Source organism: Melanostigma gelatinosum (assembly GCF_949748355.1).
Source record: "Melanostigma gelatinosum genome assembly, chromosome: 7".
NCBI classification, from domain to species: Eukaryota; Metazoa; Chordata; class Actinopteri; order Perciformes; family Zoarcidae; genus Melanostigma; species Melanostigma gelatinosum.
This window is the reverse complement of record NC_136640.1, coordinates 569,438-596,924: the sequence shown is the minus strand read 5'-3', so window position 1 is coordinate 596,924 and position 27,487 is coordinate 569,438. Positions and strand designations below refer to the sequence as shown.

The 27,487-nt window shown below is 40.8% G+C and overlaps 2 protein-coding genes across 7 annotated transcripts in view; both read left to right on the top strand.

Moving 5' to 3' along the window:
* Positions 1–5,197, top strand: part of lipt2 (lipoyl(octanoyl) transferase 2) — a 5,584-nt gene extending 387 nt beyond the window's left edge. The window contains exons 2-5 of one of the 2 annotated variants that reach the window (XM_079272539.1): positions 578–717; positions 4,063–4,402; positions 4,530–4,656; positions 4,784–5,197. In XM_079272539.1, the coding sequence (XP_079128665.1) occupies positions 4,094–4,402; positions 4,530–4,656; positions 4,784–5,043 (696 nt within the window). In that variant the 5' untranslated portion in view covers positions 578–717; positions 4,063–4,093 and the 3' untranslated portion in view covers positions 5,044–5,197. Of the gene's footprint in view, positions 1–556; positions 718–4,062; positions 4,403–4,529; positions 4,657–4,783 lie in introns of both variants that reach the window. The other variant, XM_079272540.1, reaches the window with a different exon arrangement.
* Positions 5,198–5,906: 709 nt separating this feature from the next.
* On the top strand, positions 5,907–26,847 carry pgm2l1 (phosphoglucomutase 2-like 1). Of its 5 annotated transcripts, none has more exons than XM_079271717.1 (14): positions 5,907–6,248; positions 14,737–14,904; positions 14,986–15,092; positions 15,681–15,765; positions 15,867–15,935; positions 16,041–16,237; positions 18,236–18,425; positions 18,505–18,602; positions 18,686–18,866; positions 18,953–19,046; positions 19,598–19,727; positions 22,152–22,341; positions 22,436–22,569; positions 25,901–26,847. In XM_079271717.1, the coding sequence occupies exons 1-14, from the start codon at positions 6,135–6,137 to the stop codon at positions 26,001–26,003; spliced, it is 1,860 nt and encodes a 619-aa protein (XP_079127843.1). In that variant the 5' UTR covers positions 5,907–6,134; the 3' UTR covers positions 26,004–26,847. The 5 variants fall into 5 exon arrangements, with proteins under 5 accessions (XP_079127843.1, XP_079127842.1, XP_079127845.1 ...); XM_079271716.1 differs by having other exon boundaries at positions 15,852–15,935; XM_079271719.1 differs by lacking the exon at positions 15,867–15,935.
* Positions 26,848–27,487: the final 640 nt, after the last annotated feature.

Genomic DNA, 27,487 nt, shown 5'->3' with positions numbered 1-27,487 from the left:
CACACATTTAAATAAAAAAATAATACAAGTCAACAATTATAAAAACAAAACAACTGGATCATATTTTCTGAATAATATTAGTTCGTCTAACATACTTTATTTTGTCATGACCGTAACGAGCTTAAAACATTAACTATGAATATATGACTAAAATTATTACATGTAAACGTTCATGTCCAAGAATGTATGTGTGTAAATAAAAGAAAAAGTACATTTAAATCACGCTAAAACGTGTATAAATTCAGGAATGCAATCATTAATTAAAATGTTGTGTGTAGCTATGTGTATACATCTGTATGATGTATCAGAGTTCAAGAATTAAAATGCATCTTCATCATCTTTGTCCAATTAACTTACATACTTAAAAACGTACAAACTTAAACACATAAAACAAAGTAAAATACACATTTTCTTTGGCTTCAAAAATATTTTAACAGTATGTTGTTCATCCTCCAACACATTCTAACGTTTGTTAATCAAGTAATTGTCAGAACTGGGATAATTAATAAACATCTGTATTTAATAAAATCAACTCATGTAAGTTTTATTGTGAAAGGTTTTATTTCCGGGTCTGCAGGTGGCAGCAGAGTGCTGCTCCAACCCGGAAGTAGATATAATTCTACCCTCGAAGAAGAAAGGAGAAGAAGAACAACAATGGCGGAGAGAAGTGAGACGAGCCGGTAGAGGACGACGTGAGGCGGAGGAGAAGTGAGACAGGTAAAATAAACACATGAAGTGAGACAGGTAAAATAAACACATGACGTGAGACAGGTTATATAAACACATGAAGTGAGACAGGTTAAATAAACACATGAAGTGAGACAGGTAAAATAAACACATGACGTGAGACAGGTTATACAAACACATGAAGTGAGACAGGTAAAATAAACACATGACGTGAGACGGGTTATACAAACACATGAAGTGAGACAGGTTATACAAACACATGAAGTGAGACAGGTAAAATAAACACATGAAGTGAGACAGGTAAAATAAACACATGACGTGAGACAGGTTATACAAACACATGAAGTGAGACAGGTTAAATAAACACATGAAGTGAGACAGGTTATACAAACACATGAAGTAAGACAGGTTATATAAACACATGACGTGAGACAGGTTATACAAACACATGAAGTGAGACAGGTAAAATAAACACATGACGTGAGACAGGTTATACAAACACATGAAGTGAGACAGGTTATACAAACACATGAAGTGAGACAGGTAAAATAAACACATGAAGTGAGACAGGTAAAATAAACACATGACGTGAGACAGGTTATACAAACACATGAAGTGAGACAGGTTATATAAACACATGAATTGAGACAGGTTATATAAACACATGAAGTGAGACAGGTTATATAAACACATGAAGTGAGACAGGTTAAATAAACACATGAAGTGAGACAGGTTATATAAACACATGAAGTGAGACAGGTTATATAAACACATGAAGTGAGACAGGTTAAATAAACACATGACGTGAGACAGGTTAAATAAACACATGAAGTGAGACAGGTTAAATAAACACATGAAGTGAGACAGGTTATATAAACACATGAAGTGAGACAGGTTATATAAACACATGAATTGAGACAGGTTAAATAAACACATGAAGTGAGACAGGTTAAATAAACACATGACGTGAGACAGGTTATATAAACACATGAAGTGAGACAGGTTAAATAAACACATGATGTGAGACAGGTTAAATAAACACATAAAGTGAGAAAGGTTATATAAACACATGACGTGAGACAGATTATATAAACACATGAAGTGAGACAGGTTAAATAAACACATGACGTGAGACAGGTTAAATAAACACATGAAGTGAGACAGGTTATATAAACACATGAAGTGAGACAGGTTATATAAACACATGAAGTGAGACAGGTTAAATAAACACATGAAGTGAGACAGGTTAAATAAACACATGAAGTGAGACAGGTTATATAAACACATGAATTGACAGGTTAAATAAACACATGAAGTGAGACAGGTTATATAAACACATAAAGTGAGACAGGTTATATAAACACATGAAGTGAGACAGGTTATATAAACACATGAAGTGACACAGGTTATATAAACACATGACGTGGGACAGGTTAAATAAACACATGAAGTGAGACAGGTTAAATAAACACATGACGTGAGACAGGTTATATAAACACATGAAGTGAGACAGGTTAAATAAACACATGACGTGAGACAGGTTAAATAAACACATGAAGTGAGACAGGTTATATAAACACATGACGTGAGACAGGTTATATAAACACATGAAGTGAGACAGGTTAAATAAACACATGACGTGAGACAGGTTAAATAAACACATGAAGTGAGACAGGTTAAATAAACACATGACGTGAGACAGGTTATATAAATGCATGAAGTGAGACAGGTTATATAAACGCATGACGTGGGACAGGTTATACAAACGCATGAAGTGAGACAGGTTATACAAACACATGAAGTGAGACAGGTTATATAAACACATGAAGTGAGACAGGTTAAATAAACACATGACGTCGGACAGGTTATATAAACACATGAAGTGAGACAGGTTAAATAAACATGACGTGGGACAGGTTAAATAAACACATGACGTGAGACAGGTTATATAAACACATGAAGTGAGACAGGTTATATAAACACATGACGTGAGACAGGTTAAATAAACACATGAAGTGAGACAGGTTAAATAAACACATGACGTGAGACAGGTTAAATAAACACATGAAGTGAGACAGGTTAAATAAACACATGACGTGAGACAGGTTAAATAAACACATGAAGTGAGACAGGTTAAATAAACACATGACGTGAGACAGGTTAAATAAACACATGAAGTGGGACAGGTTATATAAACACATGAAGTGAGACAGGTTAAATAAACACATGACGTGAGACAGGTTAAATAAACACATGAAGTGAGACAGGTTAAATAAACACATGACGTGAGACAGGTTAAATAAACACATGAAGTGGGACAGGTTATATAAACACATGAAGTGAGACAGGTTAAATAAACACATGACGTGAGACAGGTTAAATAAACACATGACGTGGGACAGGTTATATAAACACATGAAGTGAGACAGGTTAAATAAACACATGACGTGGGACAGGTTATATAAACACATGAAGTGAGACAGGTTAAATAAACACATGACGTGAGACAGGTTAAATAAACACATGACGTGAGACAGGTTAAATAAACACATGACGTGAGACAGGTTAAATAACGCATGACGTGGGACAGGTTATATAAATGCATGAAGTGAGACAGGTTAAATAAACACATGACGTGAGACAGGTTAAATAAACGCATGAAGTGAGACAGGTTAAATAAACACATGAAGTGAGACAGGTTAAATAAACACATGAAGTGAGACAGGTTAAATAAACACATGAAGTGAGACAGGTTAAATAAACACATGAAGTGAGACAGGTTATATAAACACATGAAGTGAGACAGGTTAAATAAACACATGACGTGAGACAGGTTAAATAAACGCATGACGTGGGACAGGTTATATAAATGCATGAAGTGAGACAGGTTAAATAAACACATGACGTGAGACAGGTTAAATAAACGCATGACGTGGGACAGGTTATATAAATGCATGAAGTGAGACAGGTTAAATAAACACATGACGTGAGACAGGTTAAATAAACGCATGACGTGGGACAGGTTATATAAATGCATGAAGTGAGACAGGTTAAATAAACGCATGACGTGGGACAGGTTATATAAATGCATGAAGTGAGACAGGTTAAATAAACACATGACGTGAGACAGGTTAAATAAACGCATGACGTGAGACAGGTTAAATAAACACATGACGTGGGACAGGTTATATAAACTCATGAAGAGCTCCTCTGAGTCTATTCACGACATTGAAGGTTTGATCTCAGAACATTCATTAGAATGGAGTTGAATCTCTTTATGTTTTGGACCCTCAGTCCTCTATCTGGTGACCTTGTGTCACTAAAACCTCCTCAGGACCACTTACCTGCTGCTTTGTGTGTTAATGCCGCTTCCAGTCCCGTTCTGCAGGTCTGGTTCAGGTCCTGGATGCAGGGCGGCAGACCTACGGTGGAGGTGGTTCGTCTGGGCCTGGTCTCCTACCAGGAGGCTTTGAGGCTGCAGCAGGTCTACGTGAACCGGCACCGGTCCGGTCCGGCTCACGCTCTCCTGCTGTGTCAGCACCCTCCGGTCTACACCACCGGGATCCGCCACAAACCCTACCCGGCCCCCCTGCTGGACCGCCTCCGCCAACTGGGGGCCGACGTGCACCGCACCAACCGAGGAGGACTCATCACCTTCCACGGACCGGGTCAGCTGGTCTGCTACCCGATCCTCCACCTGGGCAGCTTCAAGAAGGTGAGAGCGGGTCCATCCGTGCTGGGTTTGATGAAGTTCAACGTGTGTTAGTGTGTAATAACGTGTTAGCGTGTGTCAGTGTGTGATAACGTGTGTTACCATGTTGACGTGTGATCTGATCCCTCAGAGCGTCCGCTGGTACGTCAGTGAACTGGAGGAAACCATCATCTCCGTCTGCAGCAGGTTTGGTATCGACGCGTCCACGTCTCCTCACACCGGCGTCTGGGTCGGAGACAACAAGATCTGTGCCGTGGGTACGACGACACGGAGACTCTTCTCCTCCTCAACTTCTGTCTGTCGCATTCATTAAATATCTAAACGTCAGACTGCCTCGCAGCGATCTGTTGTCTGAGTTGTCGTCTCCTCATTGCGTCCTCGTAGGAATACACTGCGGTCGCTACGTCACGTCTCACGGCTTGGCTCTGAACTGTAACACCGACATGTCGTGGTTCGGCCACATCGTGCCGTGCGGCATCCTGGGTAAAGGAGTGACGTCACTGAGCGCCGAGCTGCAGAGAGACGTCTGCGTGGAGGAGACCGTCCCTCAGCTGCTGGACGCCTTCAGGGACCGGTTCCACTGTCGGCTGATGGACGGACAAACAGATAAAACCGAGCGGGACAGCGGAGGATCGTCAGCGTAGAAACTGACTTTATCTGATTTACATGAAAAAAGGCCTTAACCTTTGAAGTGTACAAACTACATTTAAAATGCGCCTCTGAATTTGTAGCTTTAAATATCTTTAAGATAAAGATTTAACGTTGTCTTTTTACTTATTAAAAATACTTTGAATTTGTACCAAATCACATCATGAAGTCACCTCATTGTGTTTCAATCCTTTGTGTCTGTCCATGTAGTGTTTACATGTTAGTTCTGTTGTCTCCATGTGGACAGAAATATTAATGAATGTGGACCTCAAAGTGTCTTAAAAGTATAATATATTATGTTAAAATCATGAGACGACATCTGGTGCTTCATGTGTTAAAGCTGCATTCTCTCTAGTGTCCACCAGGGGGCGACTCCTCTGGTTGTATAGAAGTCTATAGAAAATGACTCTACTTCTCTCTTGATTTATTACCTCAGTAAACATTGTAAACATGAGTTTATGTCTCAATCTCTAGTTTCAAGTCTTCTTCAATACAGCATGATGTTCATTTAGTACATTATGGTCCATTTAGAGTCACACAGACCATAAAGCAGGGGATGCTTTAGGGCGGGGCTACACCGTGATTGACAGGTCTCCACCAGAGATGTGAACGGCGTCTCGCCATCCAAATATGGTTACTTCCTGTTCATTGGTTGCAAAACAAACAAGATGGCTACGGACAAAATGCCAAACTGAAGGCTTCAAAACAGCAGTCCACAAACCAATGAGTGACGTTCCGTCCACTTTCTATATACAGTCTGTGGTTAAAATGCGTTACAAGTAAAAACAAATGTGCACAATTAAACTAACTTTTATTTTGAAAATAGACCGGAAGTTCTGTTTTGTCGCCTCCTCGGGTCTTAACGACGGCGTTTCTGTAACTTAAGTTAATATTTCCGAACTTTACCGAGTAATATTATCGGTTAGCACGTGACTTAGCTGGCTGCTATGTAACTTAGCCTCTAGCTAGCATTAGCCTCGCTGTGTGACGTTAAAGGCCCTCACTTGAGAGTCGGAGAGTTAAGCTCTGTTAGAGATGTATGTGAGATTCAGGATATCACTTCAGCCTGCTAGCCGTTAGCAGCTTTATGCTGCAGTGTCAGCTGGGCCGGCCTCTCTCAGCGATGGGGGACCACGGAGCGACCAGCACCGGAGACCCGCAGCTGGACGAGGCGGTGCGGCGGTGGCTGAGCTGGGACAAGGTGAAGAAGCATCACAGACCTCCCGATGAAATACTGCACTTTAACCGCGAAGTGTAGGTGGGCGAGCACATGTAGTGGAACTGGGTTAATAAATAGACTTTCATAGATAGTGATGATCGTTTGGTAACATCGGCACGCACACATTGCTCCGCGCAGTTCAACTTTAAGTCATTAAACAAGCTGTTGGATTCACGAACAGACTGTAAAACATGTCTGTTTAAATAAGACATTGTGGGTAAAAAAACTGCCAACACGTGTCTAATGGTATATTACATACATGTACAATAATATGATATGTGTATTATAACCATAACTGTTGATTAAACAAAGTCACGCTGCACTTTAACCCTCTGAACTGATCCATCACCAGACACACGCGCACATGCACACGCACACACACACACACACTCTGTGGTGTAGTTCTTAAAGGTCATGAATGTTTCTGACCTCTTCTGTAAATGTCAACAGCCTGGAAAAGATCCTCACTCAGACTGTTAGATGAACTAGTTATCATTATTATTATTATCATTATTATCATTATTATTATTATCATTATCATTATTATTATTATTATTATTATTATTATTATTATTTCAGAATCAGAACCGTTTATTGCCAAGCAAGTTTTCACCTGCAAGGAATTTGTCGTGGCGGAAGATGCATAACGTTCAACAATAAACAATAACATGAACGATCAAATAACATTTAACGATCAAAAACAGTCAGCACAGTGCAGGAAATAGAAACATATTTGAAATGTACAACAAGATATGTAATGTAGGATACGGAATAAAGTGCACAGAAACACAGATTACAGGACCGTAAAGCACGTGAAGTGTATGAATGTGAAAAGTGACGAGTGTGTTTAAATAGAGAGACAGGGATGTGCAGGGAGAGACCAGAAGGAAAGAGACCAGAAGGAGAGAGACCAGAAGGAGAGAGACCAGAAGGAGAGAGACCAGAAGGAGAGAGACCAGAAGGAGAGAGACCAGAAGGAGAGAGACCAGAAGGAGAGAGACCAGAAGGAGAGAGACCAGAAGGAGAGAGACCAGAAGGAAAGAGACCAGAAGGAGAGAGACCAGAAGGAGAGAGACCAGAAGGAGAGAGACCAGAAGGAGAGAGACCAGAAGGAGAGAGACCAGAAGGAGAGAGACCAGAAGGAGAGAGACCAGAAGGAAAGAGACCAGAAGGAGAGAGACCAGAAGGAGAGAGACCAGAAGGAGAGAGACCAGAAGGAAAGAGACCAGAAGGAGAGAGACCAGAAGGAGAGAGACCAGAAGGAAAGAGACCAGAAGGAGAGAGACCAGAAGGAGAGAGACCAGAAGGAAAGAGACCAGAAGGAGAGAGACCAGAAGGAGAGAGACCAGAAGGAGAGAGACCAGAAGGAACGAGACCAGAAGGAGAGAGACCAGAAGGAGAGAGACCAGAAGGAGAGAGACCAGAAGGAGAGAGACCAGAAGGAGAGAGACCAGAAGGAGAGAGACCAGAAGGAGAGAGACCAGAAGGAGAGAGACCAGAAGGAGAGAGACCAGAAGGAGAGAGACCAGAAGGAAAGAGACCAGAAGGAGAGAGACCAGAAGGAGAGAGACCAGAAGGAGAGAGACCAGAAGGAGAGAGACCAGAAGGAGAGAGACCAGAAGGAGAGAGACCAGAAGGAGAGAGACCAGAAGGAAAGAGACCAGAAGGAGAGAGACCAGAAGGAGAGAGACCAGAAGGAGAGAGACCAGAAGGAAAGAGACCAGAAGGAGAGAGACCAGAAGGAGAGAGACCAGAAGGAAAGAGACCAGAAGGAGAGAGACCAGAAGGAGAGAGACCAGAAGGAGAGAGACCAGAAGGAGAGAGACCAGAAGGAGAGAGACCAGAAGGAACGAGACCAGAAGGAGAGAGACCAGAAGGAGAGAGACCAGAAGGAGAGAGACCAGAAGGAGAGAGACCAGAAGGGGAGAGACCAGAAGGAGAGAGACCAGAAGGAGAGAGACCAGAAGGAAATGTCCTGGGGAGGACAGAGTCAGTGGGTCCCGGGCTCTGTTAATGAGCCCGGCTGCCGACGGGAAGAAACTGTTCATGTGGCGTGAGGTCCTGGTCCTGGTGGAGGTCTTGGTCCTGATGGAGGTCTTGGTCCTGGTGGAGGTCCTGGTCCTGGTGGAGGTCTTGGTCCTGATGGAGGTCTTGGTCCTGGTGGAGGTCCTGGTCCTGGTGGAGGTCTTGGTCCTGATGGAGGTCTTGGTCCTGGTGGAGGTCCTGGTCCTGGTGGAGGTCTTGGTCCTGATGGAGGTCTTGGTCCTGGTGGAGGTCTTGGTGCAGGTGGAGGTCCTGGTCCTGATGGAGGTCTTGGTCCTGATGGAGGTCTTGGTCCTGGTGGAGGTCTTGGTCCTGGTGGAGGTCTTGGTCCTGATGGAGGTCTTGGTCCTGGTGGAGGTCTTGTCCTGGTAGAGGTCTTGGTCCTGATGGAGGTCTTGGTCCTGGTGGAGGTCTTGTCCTGGTAGAGGTCTTGGTCTTGGTGGAGGTCTTGGTCTTGGTGGAGGTCTTGGTCCTGATGGAGGTCTTGGTCCTGATGGAGGTCTTGGTCCTGGTGGAGGTCTTGGTCCTGATGGAGGTCTTGGTCCTGGTGGAGGTCTTGGTCCTGATGGACCTCAGCCTCCTACCAGATGGAAGGGGCACAAACAGTTCATGTCCAGGGTGGGAGGGGTCAGCTACGATCCTTCTTGCTCGCCTCAGGGTTCTTAAAGTGAACAAGTCCTGGAGGGACGGCAGATTGCAGCCGATCACCTTCTCAGCAGAGCGGATGATGCGCTGCAGTCTGTCCTTGTCCTTGGCTGTGGCTGCAGCGTACCAGACGGTGATGGAGGAGCAGAGGATGGACTCAATGATGGCTCTGTAGAAATGCACCATCATTGTCTTTGGCAGGTTGAACTTCTTCAGCTGCCTCAGGAAGTACATCCTCTGCTGAGCCTTCTTGGTGATGGAGCTGATGTTCAGCTCCCACTTGAGGTCCTGAGATATGATGGAGCCCAGGAAGAGGAAGGACTCCACCACGTCGACGGGGGAGTCACACAGGGAGATAGAGGGAGTCACACAGGGAGATAGAGGGAGTCACACAGAGTGATGGGGGGAGTCACACAGGGTGATAGAGGGAGTCACACAGGGTGATAGGGGGAGTCACACAGAGTGATGGGGGGAGTCACACAGAGTGATAGGGGGAGTCACACAGAGTGATGGGGGGAGTCACACAGAGTGATAGGGGGAGTCACACAGAGTGATGGGGGGAGTCACACAGAGTGATAGAGGGAGTCACACAGAGTGATAGGGGGAGTCACACAGAGTGATAGGGGGAGTCACACAGGGGGATGGGGGGAGTCACACAGAGTGATAGAGGGAGTCACACAGGGTGATGGGGGGAGTCACACAGAGTGATAGAGGGAGTCACACAGGGTGATGGGGGGAGTCACACAGAGTGATAGGGGGAGTCACACAGAGTGATGGGGGGAGTCACACAGAGTGATGGGGGCTGGTGAGGCTGCGTTCTTCCTGAAGTCCACAACCATCTCCACTGTCTTCAGAGCGTTGAGCTCCAGGTTCAGACCGCACCAGGTCACCAGATGGTCAGTCTCCCACCTGTAGGCGGACTCATCCCCACCAGAGATGAGTCCAATGAGGGTGGTGTCATCCGCCAACTTCAGGAGTTTGACGGACTGGTGACTGGAGGTGCAGCTGTTGGTGTACGGGGAGAAGAGCAGAGGGGAAAGAACGCAGCCTTGGGGGGAACCGGTGCTGATGGTCCGGGAGGCTGAGACGTGTTTTCCCAGCTTCAGGTGCTGCTTCCTGTCAGACAGGAAGTCTGTGATCCACTTGCAGGTGGAGTCGGGCACGTGCAGCTGGGAGAGCTTATCATGCAGCAGAGACGGGATGATGGTGTTGAAGGCAGAGCTGAAGTCCACAAACAGGATCCTGGGGAGTCCAGATGCTGGAGGGTGATGTGATGGGCCGTGTGGCTGTTGTGGCGAAAATGACGAGGAGACGGTCAACTGGAGTTGCAAACCAGCGGGAAGTGTTTTAATAAGATCAAGCCGACATCAACAAGTTCAGTATATTGAAACGACTCCCATGTACTGCTCTTCACAGATCACTCTTATAGTCAAAATTCACGCCCCCTTTTGCTACGTTCCACCAATCAAACCAGTCTGTTGAATCAAGGATCAGGATCAGGTCTCCAGGGAGCTGTTCAAGATGTCTGTAAACTAAAAATGATTAATAGAGATCCAGTTTACTGAGAATAAAGCAGGTTTAATTCACTATTTAATTGAAATATGTTCTCAAATTGTTCTTATTTCATCTTTCGTATTTAGTTGAAAGGTTTTCAGTTCAAGATGTATTATTATATAATTCTTTAAAGGATCTGTCTGAAGTTATTCTATATTTGTCGTGTTCAGACACTGGGTACATCCCAAGTCTGTTTTCTGTCATTTCCTCGCTCCTCGCTTGAACCGGAAGTTGTTTCTGCGCCGCAAGGAAAGGACGCAAGTGAGGGAACCGGGGATGCAATCAGAGACTTTAGATGAATCCCATATTGCATCCCCGTTTGTACCCCACGAATATGGGGTTCATCTCAAGTCTCTTAATTGCATCCCCGTTTCCCTCACTTGTGTCCTTTCCTTGCGTCTTAGTCCCTCCCACCAGGGATGCATGGAGGAAACCATACGAGGAGAGAGGAACGAGGAGATATGTTTAAAGAGACATGAGACGTCCTTTCCTCTGTCAGAGGATCTGTCAGTCGGCTTTAACAGCTGGAGAGACTTTAGATAAGTTAGTGTCTTCACATGATCACTGTACTTAATAACAGTAACTAATAATATAATAACTAATAAAGACACACAGTGATCACCACTGTAGAGTGTTTCTCTCTGTAGTCTGTTAAACTGTGTTCTGTGTTCTGTTATGAGCTCAGGATCCATTTCTACCGGCGGAATGCGATCGTCTTATTTATGAATTATTTGCGTCCGTACGTTTTTAAATTGTGACTGTGACATCATCATTAAATAACCCAGAATATGATTATCGTTTCTCTTAAATGATAAAACTCATCAAACACTCAGGAATGATGTATAAAGTGTTTCGTCTCTCAGCTCTCTCTCTCTCTATATATATTTGTATATATATATTTATATTTATATGTAAAGTGTTTCGTCTCTCAGCTCTCTCTCTCTATATATATTTGTATATATATATTTATATTTATATATAAAGTGTTTCGTCTCTCAGCTCTCTCTCTCTATATATATTTGTATATATATATTTATATTTATATGTAAAGTGTTTCGTCTCTCAGATCTCTCTCTATATATTTGTATATATATATTTATATTTATATGTAAAGTGTTTCGTCTCTCAGCTCTCTCTCTCTATATATATTTGTATATATATATTTATATTTATATATAAAGTGTTTCGTCTCTCAGCTCTCTCTCTCTATATATATTTGTATATATATATTTATATTTATATGTAAAGTGTTTCGTCTCCCAGATCTCTCTCTATATATATTTGTATATATATATTTATATTTATATGTAAAGTGTTTCGTCTCTCAGATCTCTCTCTATATATATTTGTATATATATATTTATATTTATATGTAAAGTGTTTCGTCTCTCAGCTCTCTCTCTCTATATATATTTGTATATATATATTTATATATAAAGTGTTTCGTCTCTCAGCTCTCTCTCTCTCTATATATATTTGTATATATATATTTATATTTATATGTAAAGTGTTTCGTCTCTCAGATCTCTCTCTCTATATATATTTGTATATATATATTTATATGTAAAGTGTTTCGTCTCTCAGCTCTCTCTCTCTCTATATATATATATTTGTATATATATATTTATATTTATATGTAAAGTGTTTCGTCTCTCAGCTCTCTCTCTATATATATATATTTGTATATATATATTTATATGTAAAGTGTTTCGTCTCAGCTCTCTCTCTCTATATATATTTGTATATATATATATTTATATATAAAGTGTTTCGTCTCTCAGCTCTCTCTCTCTATATATATTTGTATATATATATATATATTTATATGTAAAGTGTTTCGTCTCTCAGCTCTCTCTCTCTCTATATATATTTGTATATATATATTTATATTTATATGTAAAGTGTTTCGTCTCTCAGCTCTCTCTCTATATATATATATTTGTATATTTATATTTATATGTAAAGTGTTTCGTCTCTCAGCTCTCTCTCTCTCTATATATATTTGTATATATATATTTATATTTATATGTAAAGTGTTTCGTCTCAGATCTCTCTCTATATATTTGTATATATATATTTATATTTATATGTAAAGTGTTTCGTCTCTCAGCTCTCTCTCTCTATATATATTTGTATATATATATTTATATTTATATGTAAAGTGTTTCGTCTCTCAGCTCTCTCTCTCTATATATATTTGTATATATATATTTATATTTATATGTAAAGTGTTTCGTCTCTCAGCTCTCTCTCTCTATATATATTTGTATATATATATTTATATGTAAAGTGTTTCGTCTCTCAGCTCTCTCTCTCTATATATATTTGTATATATATATTTATATGTAAAGTGTTTCGTCTCTCAGCTCTCTCTCTCTATATATATTTGTATATATATATTTATATGTAAAGTGTTTCGTCTCTCAGCTCTCTCTCTCTATATATATTTGTATATATATATTTATATGTAAAGTGTTTCGTCTCTCAGCTCTCTCTCTCTATATATATTTGTATATATATATTTATATGTAAAGTGTTTCGTCTCTCAGCTCTCTCTCTCTATATATATTTGTATATATATATTTATATTTATATGTAAAGTGTTTCGTCTCTCAGATCTCTCTCTATATATATTTGTATATATATATTTATATTTATATGTAAAGTGTTTCGTCTCCAGCTCTCTCTCTCTATATATATTTGTATATATATATTTATATTTATATGTAAAGTGTTTCGTCTCTCAGCTCTCTCTCTATATATATATATTTGTATATATATATTTATATGTAAAGTGTTTCGTCTCTCAGCTCTCTCTCTCTATATATATTTGTATATATATATTTATATATAAAGTGTTTCGTCTCTCAGCTCTCTCTCTCTCTATATATATTTGTATATATATATTTATATTTATATGTAAAGTGTTTCGTCTCTCAGATCTCTCTCTATATATATTTGTATATATATATTTATATTTATATGTAAAGTGTTTCGTCTCTCAGCTCTCTCTCTCTATATATATTTGTATATATATATTTATATTTATATGTAAAGTGTTTCGTCTCTCAGCTCTCTCTCTATATATATATTTGTATATATATATTTATATTTATATGTAAAGTGTTTCGTCTCTCAGCTCTCTCTCTCTCTATATATATTTGTATATATATATATATTTATATGTAAAGTGTTTCGTCTCTCAGCTCTCTCTATATATATTTATATATATATATATTTATATATAAAGTGTTTCGTCTCTCAGCTCTCTCTCTCTCTATATATATTTGTATATATATATTTATATTTATATGTAAAGTGTTTCGTCTCTCAGCTCTCTCTCTATATATATTTGTATATATATATTTATATTTATATGTAAAGTGTTTCGTCTCTCAGCTCTCTCTGACTTTAATTGTATTCATAATAAAGTTATTGAGGGAAACATCAGATCATGAAAACACAAATCTTTCTGATAAATGTAGAAAGTTGTTTGTGGTCCTTTTGTTGTTCAGACTGCAATGAACATTTATTTAAACCAGATGTTGAATCAGAAACCTAATCAAACATAAACTAGAGTTTATTCTGATACTCTGGTGTTAAACTCAGTCTGTCAGTCCGATCGGCTGCAGCGTCCAATCACATGACTGATGAACAGTGAGGGGGCGTGTCGGCCGTTAAAACACTTCCTGGAAGTCTGTTCTCGTGGGTCCTCGCGCACAGCTCCTCCGAGGTCCCTCCTCCCTCCTCGCTCCTCTCTCCTCTCTCCTCTCTCCTCCCTCCTCCCTCCGCGCTCCTCGCTCCTCCCTCCTCAGAGCTACATTAGAGCTTTGGGACGGCCGTCAATATGGCGGCGCAGAAACAACTTCCTGTTCGAAGCGAGGAAACGATAATTAAGAGACTTGAGAAGCACCCTAAGAGACTTGGGATGTACCCTCGAACCACCAACATGTTGGTCCGTCCCTCAACACGTCTCACTTCCTGTCTGTGTGTCATTGGTTCCTACTGAACACATAAATACTTAAAAAAACACAATTCTGTAGTTTTCATAAGTAATTCTTGTAGTTTTTATACAACAAAAGCATTAAAATAGAGACTTTGTCCGGGACTATTTTCATCGGCGGATGAATCTATGGTGCTCTAGTAAGTATTTCTACGTGTGAGTCAGAATGAACTGCAGTATGATGATGACGTCAGACTGTGATGGAGTTCTTCTTCGGTGGTGTAGAACCGGAGGACCCGGGCTCAGGTGGAGTCTCTGGTGGCGGCGGGTCGCCTAAACGACCTGAGGACGAGACTCTGCAGCCGGATGAGCTTCGGCACGGCGGGACTCAGAGCGCCGATGGGAGCCGGATTCAACCGGATCAACGACCTCACCGTCATCCAGTCCACACAGGTCAGATACCAACTCATACTGGTCCGGTCTCTCACCCAGTGACACCAGATGAAGACGGGCCTGTTCTCTGTCTGTCTTCAGGGTCTACATTCCTACCTGTGCAGGTGCTTTGCAGACTTCAGCAGCAGAGGGGTGGTCGTCGGCTTCGACACCAGAGGACAGGAGGACAGCGGCTGCAGCAGTCAGAGGTGAAGCTCTTCATCCTGGAGGAGACCACAGGGCTCAAACTGGTCCCAGTAGAGAAGGACTTCACTCAGTGTTGACGAGAGAGCCGGTCGGACTGTTTGTTTGAGGAGCTTATTGTTACGTAGATGTTCAGAGTCACGGCTCAATATTTAGATGAGACTTAAGGAGACTTCTCTTTGAGACCAAACAACAACAAACAGAAAAGGTGAAGAGAAATCTCTTCTTTCTCCATCATGTTGTCAGAGACAACAACAACCAGCTGTGTTAGTGTGCGGATCGTTGAGCGATCACATCACAGCTGGTTTAGATTTCTGGTCCTTTTTGTGTGTGAAGAACAAACAACAAACTGGATCCAATGCAAAGTAGAACGAGGAACCAACAGAGAAGACGAAAGACCCCAAAAAAGCTCAGGAAAAAAGCAAGAATTAAATGTGATTTTAGTCAATTAGTGTCGATGCACTTTGTTTTTTGAAGCTAATCTCCGACATCTGGTGATGCAGCTTTTATTTTGAAAGTGGAGGGATGCTTCTTAAATACATCATAAATATAAAGTCATTACAACGATTACATTCTATCATTCTTGTTTAAAGGTTGGCGAAGTTGACGGCCGCTGTGATGCTCAGCAGAGACGTTCCTGTCCATCTTTTCTCCACATTTGTCCCGACGCCGTTCGTGGTGAGCAAACGGTAACGCATCACTTCCTGTCAGCTGTCCTGTGTGTTGTAGTTGTATTTGTAAAATGTGTGTGCATTTGTCTGGAGCCGTACGCTGTGAAGAAGCTCGGTGCTGCAGCCGGAGTGATGATCACCGCATCACATAATCGTAAAGAGGACAATGGATACAAGGTCAGAAAAAACACTACGAGTGCAGCTGACCACACTGAACAGGTAACTGTTGCTGGTGAAATACGATGAGGGGCCTCAGCTCTGTACCTGTGTCGCCCTCTGCAGGTGTACTGGTGTAACGGCGCTCAGATCTCCTCGCCTCACGAGCAGGAGATCCTGCAGAGTATCGAGGAGCAGCTGGAGCCTTGGAGCGCCTCCTGCTGGGAGGAGGAGCTGGTGGAGAGCTGCTCCCTGAGGACCGACCCCCTAACCCAGATCAACAGCTGCTACATGGACGAGCTCACCTCCCTCTGCTTCCACAGGTAAGAATACTTCTGCAGCTAGTCCCCAGACCCCTACAACTAGTCCCCCGATCTCTGCTACTAGTTGCCAGACCTCTGCAGGTAGCGGGTAGTCCTTCTATCCTCCGCAAGCAGTCCTACTAGCCTCCACGGGTAGTTATTCTAACCTAGTCCTTCTATCCTCCACGGGTAGTTATTCTAACCTAGTCCTTCTAGCCTCCACAGGTAGTTATTCTAACCTAGTCCTTCTATCCTCCACGGGTAGTTATTCTAACCTAGTCCTAACCTCCACGGGTAGTTATTCTAACCTAGTCCTTCTAACCTCCACGGGTAGTTATTCTAACCTAGTCCTTCTAGCCTCCACGGGTAGTTATTCTAACCTAGTCCTTCTAGCCTCCACGGGTAGTTATTCTAACCTAGTCCTTCTAACCTCCACGGGTAGTTATTCTAACCTAGTCCTTCTAACCTCCACAGGTAGTTATTCTAACCTAGTCCTTCTAACCTCCACGGGTAGTTATTCTAACCTAGTCCTTCTAACCTCCACGGGTAGTTATTCTAACCTAGTCCTTCTAACCTCCACGGGTAGTTATTCTAACCTAGTCCTTCTAACCTCCACGGGTAGTTATTCTAACCTAGTCCTTCTAGCCTCCACGGGTAGTTATTCTAACCTAGTCCTTCTAGCCTCCACGGGTAGTTATTCTAACCTAGTCCTTCTATCCTCCACGGGTAGTTATTCTAACCTAGTCCTTCTAACCTCCACGGGTAGTTATTCTAACCTAGTCCTTCTAACCTCCACGGGTAGTTATTCTAACCTAGTCCTTCTAACCTCCACGGGTAGTTATTCTAACCTAGTCCTTCTAACCTCCACGGGTAGTTATTCTAACCTAGTCCTTCTAACCTCCACGGGTAGTTATTCTAACCTAGTCCTTCTAACCTCCACGGGTAGTTATTCTAACCTAGTCCTTCTAACCTCCACGGGTAGTTATTCTAACCTAGTCCTTCTATCCTCCACGGGTAGTTATTCTAACCTAGTCCTTCTAACCTCCGCGGGTAGTTATTCTAACCTAGTCCTTCTAACCTCCGCGGGTAGTTATTCTAACCTAGTCCTTCTAACCTCCGCGGGTAGTTATTCTAACCTAGTCCTTCTATCCTCCACGGGTAGTTATTCTAACCTAGTCCTTCTAACCTCCACGGGTAGTTATTCTAACCTAGTCCTTCTAACCTCCACGGGTAGTTATTCTAACCTAGTCCTTCTATCCTCCACGGGTAGTTATTCTAACCTAGTCCTTCTAACCTCCGCGGGTAGTTATTCTAACCTAGTCCTTCTAACCTCCGCGGGTAGTTATTCTAACCTAGTCCTTCTAACCTCCGCGGGTAGTTATTCTAACCTAGTCCTTCTAACCTCCACGGGTAGTTATTCTAACCTAGTCCTTCTAACCTCCACGGGTAGTTATTCTAACCTAGTCCTTCTAACCTCCGCGGGTAGTTATTCTAACCTAGTCCTTCTATCCTCCACGGGTAGTTATTCTAACCTAGTCCTTCTAACCTCCACGGGTAGTTATTCTAACCTAGTCCTTCTAACCTCCACGGGTAGTTATTCTAACCTAGTCCTTCTATCCTCCACGGGTAGTTATTCTAACCTAGTCCTTCTAACCTCCACGGGTAGTTATTCTAACCTAGTCCTTCTAACCTCCACGGGTAGTTATTCTAACCTAGTCCTTCTAACCTCCACGGGTAGTTATTCTAACCTAGTCCTTCTAACCTCCGCGGGTAGTTATTCTAACCTAGTCCTTCTAACCTCCACGGGTAGTTATTCTAACCTAGTCCTTCTATCCTCCACGGGTAGTTATTCTAACCTAGTCCTTCTAACCTCCACGGGTAGTTATTCTAACCTAGTCCTTCTAACCTCCACGGGTAGTTATTCTAACCTAGTCCTTCTATCCTCCGCGGATAGTCCCCAGTTTGAATGCAGTTATTTTAAGTTGCTATATTGTGTGGTGTATCTCTTGTGTCTCTCAGAGATCTGAACTCAAGCTGTCCGTTGAAGTTCGTCCACTCGTCCTTCCATGGCGTCGGACACGTCTTCGTCCAGCAGGCTTTCTACGCATTCGGTTTCGCTCCACCAATCCCTGTCCCCGAGCAGAAAGACCCCGACCCCAACTTTTCCTCCGTACGCTGCCCTAACCCAGAGGAGGGAGAGTCGGTCCTGGTACGAAGCAGATCCCAGGTCTTTAATTCAGTGTTTTATTATTTTTCTTTCAACATTAATCTCAGATTTTCTTCTTCAGGAGCTTTCTCTTCTTCTGGCAGAACGGGAAAACGCTCGCATTATCCTGGCGACGGATCCCGACGCCGACCGCCTGGCTGTCGCTGAGAAGTCTGACGGGTAAGTGTGACGTTTAGCTCAAAGGCACCTCGGTACCGAGGCTGTCAGGGTTTGTAGTTAACCCGTACCTGCCTGTGTTACAGGTGCGGTTGGAAGGTGTTCACAGGTAACGAGCTGGCTGCACTGTTGGGTTGGTGGATGTTCTTTAACTGGAAGGAGGCTCATCCGGATCCTGCAGACACCCAGAAGGTTTACATGTTGGCCACCACCGTGTCCTCCAAGATCCTGCAGACCTTCGCTCGCATCGAGGGGTTCCACTTCGAGGTCAGTTTAGAGTAGAGATCGTATCCCGTCTGTTAAAATGACGATGATGGTGATGATGATGATGTTGATGAAAGACTGTTCAACAGGAAACTCTTCCTGGGTTTAAATGGATCGGCAACAGAATTCACCAACTCTCCCAAATGGGAAACAACGTCATATTTGCCTTCGAGGAGTCGATTGGTAACAAACTTTATTTTTCATTGGATCTTTTTATTTTCTGCTCTCAGCTGATTGGCTCTCAGAGTTCTGTGAGGTAAACCCTCAGTGGAGACTTGAAGGATAAGATGCTGATACACCACGCTGACTGTCAGGTGTTTTTTGACAGGTGTTTTATTTATTTATATATATATATATATTTAAATATAAAAAAGAATATATATATATATAGAAATATATATAAGATACATATAAATCTGTATATATATTTATATATCTTCTGTATAAATACATATTTATGTGTATATATATATATATATATATATATATATATATATATATATATATGAATAAAGTTTCCTTTCTTCTTCGACAAGAGAGACACTCACTACATTACCAATCACACCTGTTTTAGTACCTTTCCTACTGGTGAGTGCAGATGATGAACAAAGACAAAAGTATAATAATAACGCAGCTACAGATATGAGTGTTTCGTTATGTGGGAGGTAAAGCTGGGACCAGATGTGGGACGGTTGAGATCTCGGAGGTTTCCAGCTGCTGCTTCGTGTCTTCAGGTTTCCTTTGTGGCGGTTTGGTTCCTGAGAAAGACGGCGTGAGCTCGGCGGTGGTCGTGGCTGAAATGGCTGCTTACCTCCACAACAAGAAGCTGAGTCTCAACCAGCAGCTGCTCAACATCTACCAGACGTACGTTAACTTCACCTTATCTTCTACAGGAGACAGAAATACATCAGGTCAACTATTAATGCAGCTTTTACCTTTCCGCGTCTGTGAAACGTGATGACGCAACAGCAATATTAACAATGATATCTTCTCTTTATCTGTGAGCACTAATGCAATGATTAGGATTAAGAGCTAGTATCTGTGATGTCAGAGTGTTAATAGTTAAATGTGTATATATATTAGGGGTGTAACGGTTCACAAAGTTCACGGTTGTGTACGATACAGTGGAGCCACGGTTCGGTATGTTTCGGTACAGTAGAAAACTATAAATGCAGAGAAATGGACTTGATTTTAAAATATATTTATTCATTACAACTGACATCATGAAGTTATTCTTTGACTTTGAACAATGATGGAACTATACCTGAGTGACTCGTCTTCTGGGGTGTCTTCTTAGCAACACATCAGCATAAAAAACAAAAACTGCTCCTTAATGTGATGTAGTGTTGTTACTTACATCTTGCAAAAGAGATTTTTAATCTCAATGGGACGACCTGCTTAAATAAAGGTTTTATTTTTATTCAAACGTATTGTTCGGTTCGTCGTGCGTACCGAACCGTGAGCCTCGTACCGAACGGTTCAATGTGAATACGTGTACCGTTACACCCCTAATATATATATATATTATATGTATATATGTATATTATATGTATATTATATGTATATATTTATATTATATGTATATATGTATATTATATGTATATTATATGTATATATTTATATTATATGTATATATGTATATTATATGTATATATGTATATTATATGTATATATGTATATTATATGTATATTATATGTATATATGTATATTATATGTATATATGTATATTATATGTATATATGTATATTATATGTATATATGTATATTATATGTATATATGTATATTATATGTATATATGTATATTATATGTATATATGTATATTATATGTATATATTTATATTATATGTATATATATATATTATATGTATATATGTGTATTATATGTATATATTTATATTATATGTATATATGTATATTATATGTATATATTTATATTATATGTATATATGTATATTATATGTATATATGTATATTATATGTATATATGTATATTATATGTATATATGTATATTATATGTATATATATATTCTATACATCTTTTCTTACAGTGTAATCATCACAGTGTGTAATAAAGTTCTGCTGTTCCTTTAAAGTAACACGTCCCTGAATATCAGTGCAGAGTTTGAACAGATGTGAAGCAGGAAGCGTTTAACGGTGACGTCATGGCGAGCAGAGGAACGTCAGAAGCCGCGGCGTCATTTAAGTCTCAAGTTTGGGAACATCGTGTCTTCCCTGTAACTTCTAAGGGCGGTGGACAAAAGCGTGGCTGTATGTCGTGTTGTTTAAAGAGAGACATCGGCGTGTCCACACACGTGAAGAGACGCCGTCCTGCTCTGTCAGCGACGGGGCCAAAGCACAACAGCAGCAAGGCGCCATTGAAGAGCGCGCGCAGAATCAGACCGGGCTGAACAGCACAACATCTATTCAGTCGTTATTGCTGCAGACATCAGGACATTCTCCGTTGTGGAAAACAAAGGATTTCAAAATGTGGTTAAAGTGCTTGAGCCACGCGACGAAATCCACTCGCGCACCACTTCAGTGTGACGTGGTTCCTCTGTGAAGAGCAAAAGATCCGTCTCTGAGCCGCGCACAGCTGCTGTAGACACGCCCCCTTTCCCCAGATCATGTCGTGTATTCTCATCTTTCTGAAAATAAATATCTTCAGTATTCAGACGATAGCCCCAAGTTGTTCTTGAACTTCTTTAGTTAATAAATGGAAAGCAGTTGTATTGGGCTCCTCCCCTTTTCTTTGCTGATCCGATATATATGTGTATATTATATATTATATATTATATATTATACACACACGTCTATGTGGCCTCCACATGAATCAGACAATGTATAAATGAAACCTTCCTGCAATAAATTATAAAAACATATTTGATGATTTAATAAATCTTTATTGTCCACTTTAGTGATTCTGATTAAAAATAAAGATTTAGTTACACAAGAGTTTAAGTGGTGAGGTCAGAGGACTAATATGAAGTGTATTTAAATGTCACATATAAGATGAACGTGTTGCCATGAGAGCAACCTCATGAAAGGTGAAGCTGAACTCGATCAGCAGCTTCTTCTGTATTTGGTCCTCACTTGATGGGAGGACGAAGCCTTCAGCCACTAGAGGGCAGCAGCAGCTCATTCATCTGGTCTTGAGGAGATTTTAGAAGTTGTTAAGTTCTTATTCTTTAGATTTCTCGCCCTCAGAATCACAGTTCTAGGACATTTATTCGACATTCTCTTCTCTTATTTTGACAGTTGTCTCTGTTGTGACTTCCTGTCTCCAGGTACGGTCACCACGTGTCTCAGACCTCCTACGTGGTCTGTGACGACCCCCCCACCATCCAGACCATCTTCTGCCGGATCAGAAACTTCGACGGCGAAGCTTCGTACCCGAAGACGTGCGGCGGCGTCCGGATCGTCCACGTCAGAGACGTCACCGCGGGGTACGACAGCAGCCGGCCGGACCGCCGGTCGGTAAGAACGGAGCGATTGATCGATGAAGTTCTGTGAGAAGGTGCAACGTCTTTAGAAGTACTTATAGTCAACGTGTCGTCCTTCTCCTGTGGAGGTACTTCCTGTGACGAGGAGCAGTCACATGATCACCTTCACTCTGCAGAACGGCGTCGTGGCGACGCTGAGAACCAGCGGCACCGAACCCAAAATCAAGTGCTACACCGAGTACTGCGCAGCACCGGGGACCAGGTCAGCACCGAGCACTGCTGGGTTCAGAGTACAACGCTAAAGTACACCTTTTCCTTCTGGTCCAGAGGTTCTGGTTCCTCTTCACAGGCCCTCAATCTATATATAATCGATAATATCTATATGTAATCTACATAATCTATAATATATATATATATAATCTATACCTATAATATATACAGTCCAGGGGTCTTCAAGGTTTTTCAGGTCAAGGACCCCCGACTATACATATTGTATAAAGTTGTGTTTTGTATTAAATGGCTCTAGTACCATGTATAAACTCTTTATTGTGCATTCAGTACGAAGCCATTCCAACAACACACAGGTTGATACGTTCATGTTTTTATTTCAGTGAGTAGAGGCCGTCAGGGCTGCAAGGCCTTCTCTGCTGTTCTGAACAGAATCACAAAGTTATATCTATTTTATAATTTAATATTTCTTCTTAAATGCACTACATGTATTATAATTCATATAAATATTGTTCCCATTGTCTTATGTTCTCATTGCACAGCTCCTGTCTTCTTCAGTTGCTCTGCTTCCAGTGCAGCTTGTTTTAAGTAGAGCTTTTATCCAATCAGATCTCACCTCTGTGTCTCTAGGTAGAACAGAGCCAGAGGCCTGCAGACTCACAAGTGCATCATGTGCACTTTAAGTGAACGGGGACGATATTGTTGATTGTCATCGTGTTCAACCAATCAGATCTTCAGTTTGACATGTTGGGCGTATTCTTTGACGTGTCAGCGGCCGCTAGCCGCCTATAATGACGTCAGCATTAGTGCAGCTCAGTGTTCATGTGCAGCTCTGCAGTGAGGTGCAGAGTGCGCTGTGATTGGTCAGTGGACGAGCACGTGACTATCGTGAACCGAAACTTAACAGCCAGCAGAGCTTAGTTGGAGGAGAAAGAGTTCAAATTGAAAGATATGGAAGAAATGATAAGATCTTTATGGTTTTGCCTGGTGTAGATTGTAGATGTTATTTATTTTTTTACCTAGCTTTGTGTTTTTAACACTCAATGGCTGAAGGAGGAGGAGAAACGGATTTAGTGGTGGAGTTACTGACAACCCTTTCTCAAGAAAGGACATTTCAGGAAAAGCTGGACATTAAGAAATGGTCAGTCAACCTCAGCTGGCAGCCTGACTCAGCAGGAGGAGGATTGGTACGAACGGTATTTCTTGCTGACAGCGTCGGAGAAGCGTTGCACATGTTATGGCTGAATGTCTTTCATTTGAACTGAGCTGTTGGTGTTTGGAGCTACGCTACGCTAACCTGAGGACGCGGTGAGCGACGGTGCTTTTGAAAACCTTTGGAGAGACCCGAGTGGATCTACAACTCAACGAACGCGTTCGCAGGAGGACTCTGGCTGGAACTGACCCGCACCGATGTTCTGAACAACCGCGTCATTAAAGTGTTCACAAAGAAAGGAGGATGGACTTTGTCTTTCAGTGAACAGCAGCTGTGGTAAGTGAACTGCTTTTGTTTTTACATCTGCAGCAGCGTTACTACTGAGTTCAGTTGTCTATCGTGTCGTTCTTATTAATAGTATGAATAATATGAATAGTATGCATAATATGAATAGTATGAATAGTATGAATAGTATGAATAATATGAATAGTATGAATAGTATGAATAATATGAATAGTATGCATAGTATGAATAATATGAATAGTATGAATAGTATGAATAGTATGAATAGTATGAATAGTATGAATAGTATGAATAATATGAATAGTATGAATAATATGAATAGTATGCATAGTATGAATAGTATGAATAATATGAATAGTATGAATAATATGAATACTATGAATAGTATGAATAATATGAATAGTATGCATAATATGAATAGTATGAATAGTATGAATAGTATGAATAATATGAATAGTATGAATAATATGAATAGTATGCATAGTATGAATAATATGAATAGTATGAATATTATGAATACTATGAATAGTATGAATACTATGAATAGTATGAATAATATGAATACTATGAATAGTATGCATAGTATGAATAGTATGAATAATATGAATAGTATGAATAGTATGAATAGTATGCATAGTATGAATAGTATGAATAATATGAATAGTATGAATAATATGAATAGTATGCATAGTATGAATAATATGAATAGTATGAATAGTATGAATAGTATGAATAATATGAATACTATGAATAGTATGAATACTATGAATAGTATGAATAATATGAATACTATGAATAGTATGAATAGTATGAATAGTATGAATAATATGAATACTATGAATAGTATGAATAATATGAATACTATGAATAGTATGCATACTATGAATAGTATGAATGGCTCATGCTCTAGCGCTGCAGTGCTGCTGGGTTGATTTCTTGCTTTGTTGTCATATAAATATATGTGACTGGTTCTTGTGAGTTTGTTCTTGTCATTGTGTTTATTACATTGATATTGACGATATGCATTGTCCGTTAATTATGAAGCATCCCGTCATGCGCGGGGTTGTTGTACAGACAATTGAATCTGTTCGGGCTGTTGTTTCCCCGCTAAGCTAGTTAGCTTAGCCTCCCTGAAGTGCGCAGCCTCAGCTGTTTTTTGTTATTGTTCCGGGTTCAGAGGTCACAGCACGTTGTCTGTTACGTGAGCTCAGTCCACCGAACACATTATATTTCCCACAATTTAAGCTTCTGCATTTTCCAAACGCACGAGTATTATTCAAACGTATTGTTCGGTTCGTAAGCCTCGTACCGAACGGTTTAATATGAATATGTGTAGTTACACCATAGAAACACAGAACCGTAGCTGTGGCTCATGAGCTCATTAGGAGATGGCTCAAGTGTAGCAGGACAGCACTGAAGGCCCAGGTATGACATGCACGGCCCGCCACTGGTGTCAGCTGATACCAATACCAACATTCATCACACAAGCTGTTCACACTGATGTTTTCATTTTCAACATAATGTGGAAGCATAAATGAGTGATGGCCTGTTAGTGCCACTGCCATGCATAAACACACTGTTGTCTTTCATACATTGCTGAACTATTAACATAACGGACACATTCATGTTCTGTGGTCGAGTTACAAAACGTTCATAACGATGTCGGTCACTGATAACAATAAACTGTCCTCAGCAGCTGCTGCTGTGTGAAGGAGCTGCAGTGATTCAGCAGGAATATTAATCAGGATTCATGAGTGAAGCAAATGTTGTATTATTACTATTATTATAACTATTCTTATTATCATTATCATTTTTTACTGTTTTTCATTATTATTATTTGTAATTATCATTATTATTATCCGTCGTCGTCGTCATCGTTGTTGTTGTTATTGTCGTCTTTGTGCTGCAGCGAGGCGTCCTGTCTGGAGGCGGAGCTACGGAGGATCACAGCCGCCCTGCTGGACGAGTTCCTGGAGCCCGAGAGGAACAACCTGATTCGCCGCTGTGTCTAGCTCCGCCCCCCGAGCTGTTTCCTGTTGATGTCACATCCTGTCCTTTCTGTGGCGTGGATTAAACAGATCAATAGATATCAATGGTTGTCCTCCATACAGCAGAGAGCATCATGGGAAACCATGTTCCTTTCAGTTTGATTGGTTATCAAGTATTAATAAATGTGTTTTCATAGAAAGAAGAAATACATAGAAACAGTTTGTTTTCTGTACGGTGGCCTGCTGCTGCCAAATGATTCCGTTCTGAGAAACTTTATACGAAACAAAGTAAATGAAGTCGTTAGAAGATATTTATGAAACATTTCTGACTTTGAGGAGATATTTTGATTTCGAACAAACTGAAGAAGAAGAAACAATTATTTGATTCTCTTGTTTGATTCTCGAGTTTCTTTTTCTTCTGTGGTTTGATGCTTTTCTCCGAATCATCACGTAACTCCAGTTGATGGAAACAAAAGTTTGGAAACGAGTAGAAGTGAATTATATTTAAGTATCAAAGCACAAGTACATCAAATCAACTGTAAACCACAGACAGCTCTGCACTCTGGGACTTTTTTGTAGACATTTGAAGACGTTATTATTCAAACATTTCATCTGCAGTTCTTAGTCCTGTAGTTTATGGATTAAAAGGGGACTGTCCCTTTAAGCAAACAGAAGATCAGCGGTTAAGCTCTGACTTCAGTCTATTTATGTTTGCTCCAATAAAACAGTAAAACTGTAAAGTGTGATGTATTTATTATCGGACATTTTCAAACATGAACAGTCAAATAAAAATATATATTACAAATAAAAACTACAGAAATAAAAGATGTTCATCATTTAGTGAATACCAGAAGAATAAAAAGTATTCAATCAACTTTATTTGTATCTATTTTTTCTTGAAAAAGACACATTTATGTTGAAAATATCTGACCCAGGAAGTGATTCTGCTGTATTTGAATGTAACTTTATTAGATGAACAGAATTGCATTTTGCTTTATGTATCGGTTTGTTTTCATGTTTTTAAAGTTGAAGAAATCTGAGATTTGAATCAAACTTCAAACAGAAACTCACCAGATAAAGAACTGGTTCTACTGGTTTAACTGGTTCTACTGATTCTGCTGGTTCTACTGGTTTTGCTGGTTCTATTGGTTTCTAAGTGGTTTCTGTTCACATTTGTAGTTTTTCATGACAGAGCTTTGTGGACCTCTGGTTTGTGGCTGAGGTTCTGGAGGATCCTGGTCCTGATCTGGTGCAGGTTGATGCCGTACTGTAGATGATGGGGTATGGAGCTAAATCCAGGTCAAAAGTTTTGTTCATTTGAAAAACAAAATTGCACCTGAAAGTTCAAGTTGTGGTCTTGAACATTGAAAAATACAGCAATGTATTCAAAATATGTCATAGTTTATTGCTCTTTTACTGTGACTCGTGCCAAGTAGACGCTCGCTAAACACGACTTTGTCACCAGCGTCATTTATTTTACTTCCATTCACGTGATTATGGTGTATAGA

Excerpts from the sequence above, each read along its gene's own strand:
- pgm2l1 (XM_079271716.1), top strand. The coding sequence starts at position 6,135 with ATGCTGCAGTGTCAGCTGGGCCGGCCTCTCTCAGCGATGGGGGACCAC. Across the intron at positions 19,047-19,597 it reads TGCCTTCGAGGAGTCGATTG|GTTTCCTTTGTGGCGGTTTG; the intron begins GTAACAAACTTT and ends TCGTGTCTTCAG. Across the intron at positions 22,342-22,435 it reads GCCGGCCGGACCGCCGGTCG|GTACTTCCTGTGACGAGGAG; the intron begins GTAAGAACGGAG and ends TCTCCTGTGGAG.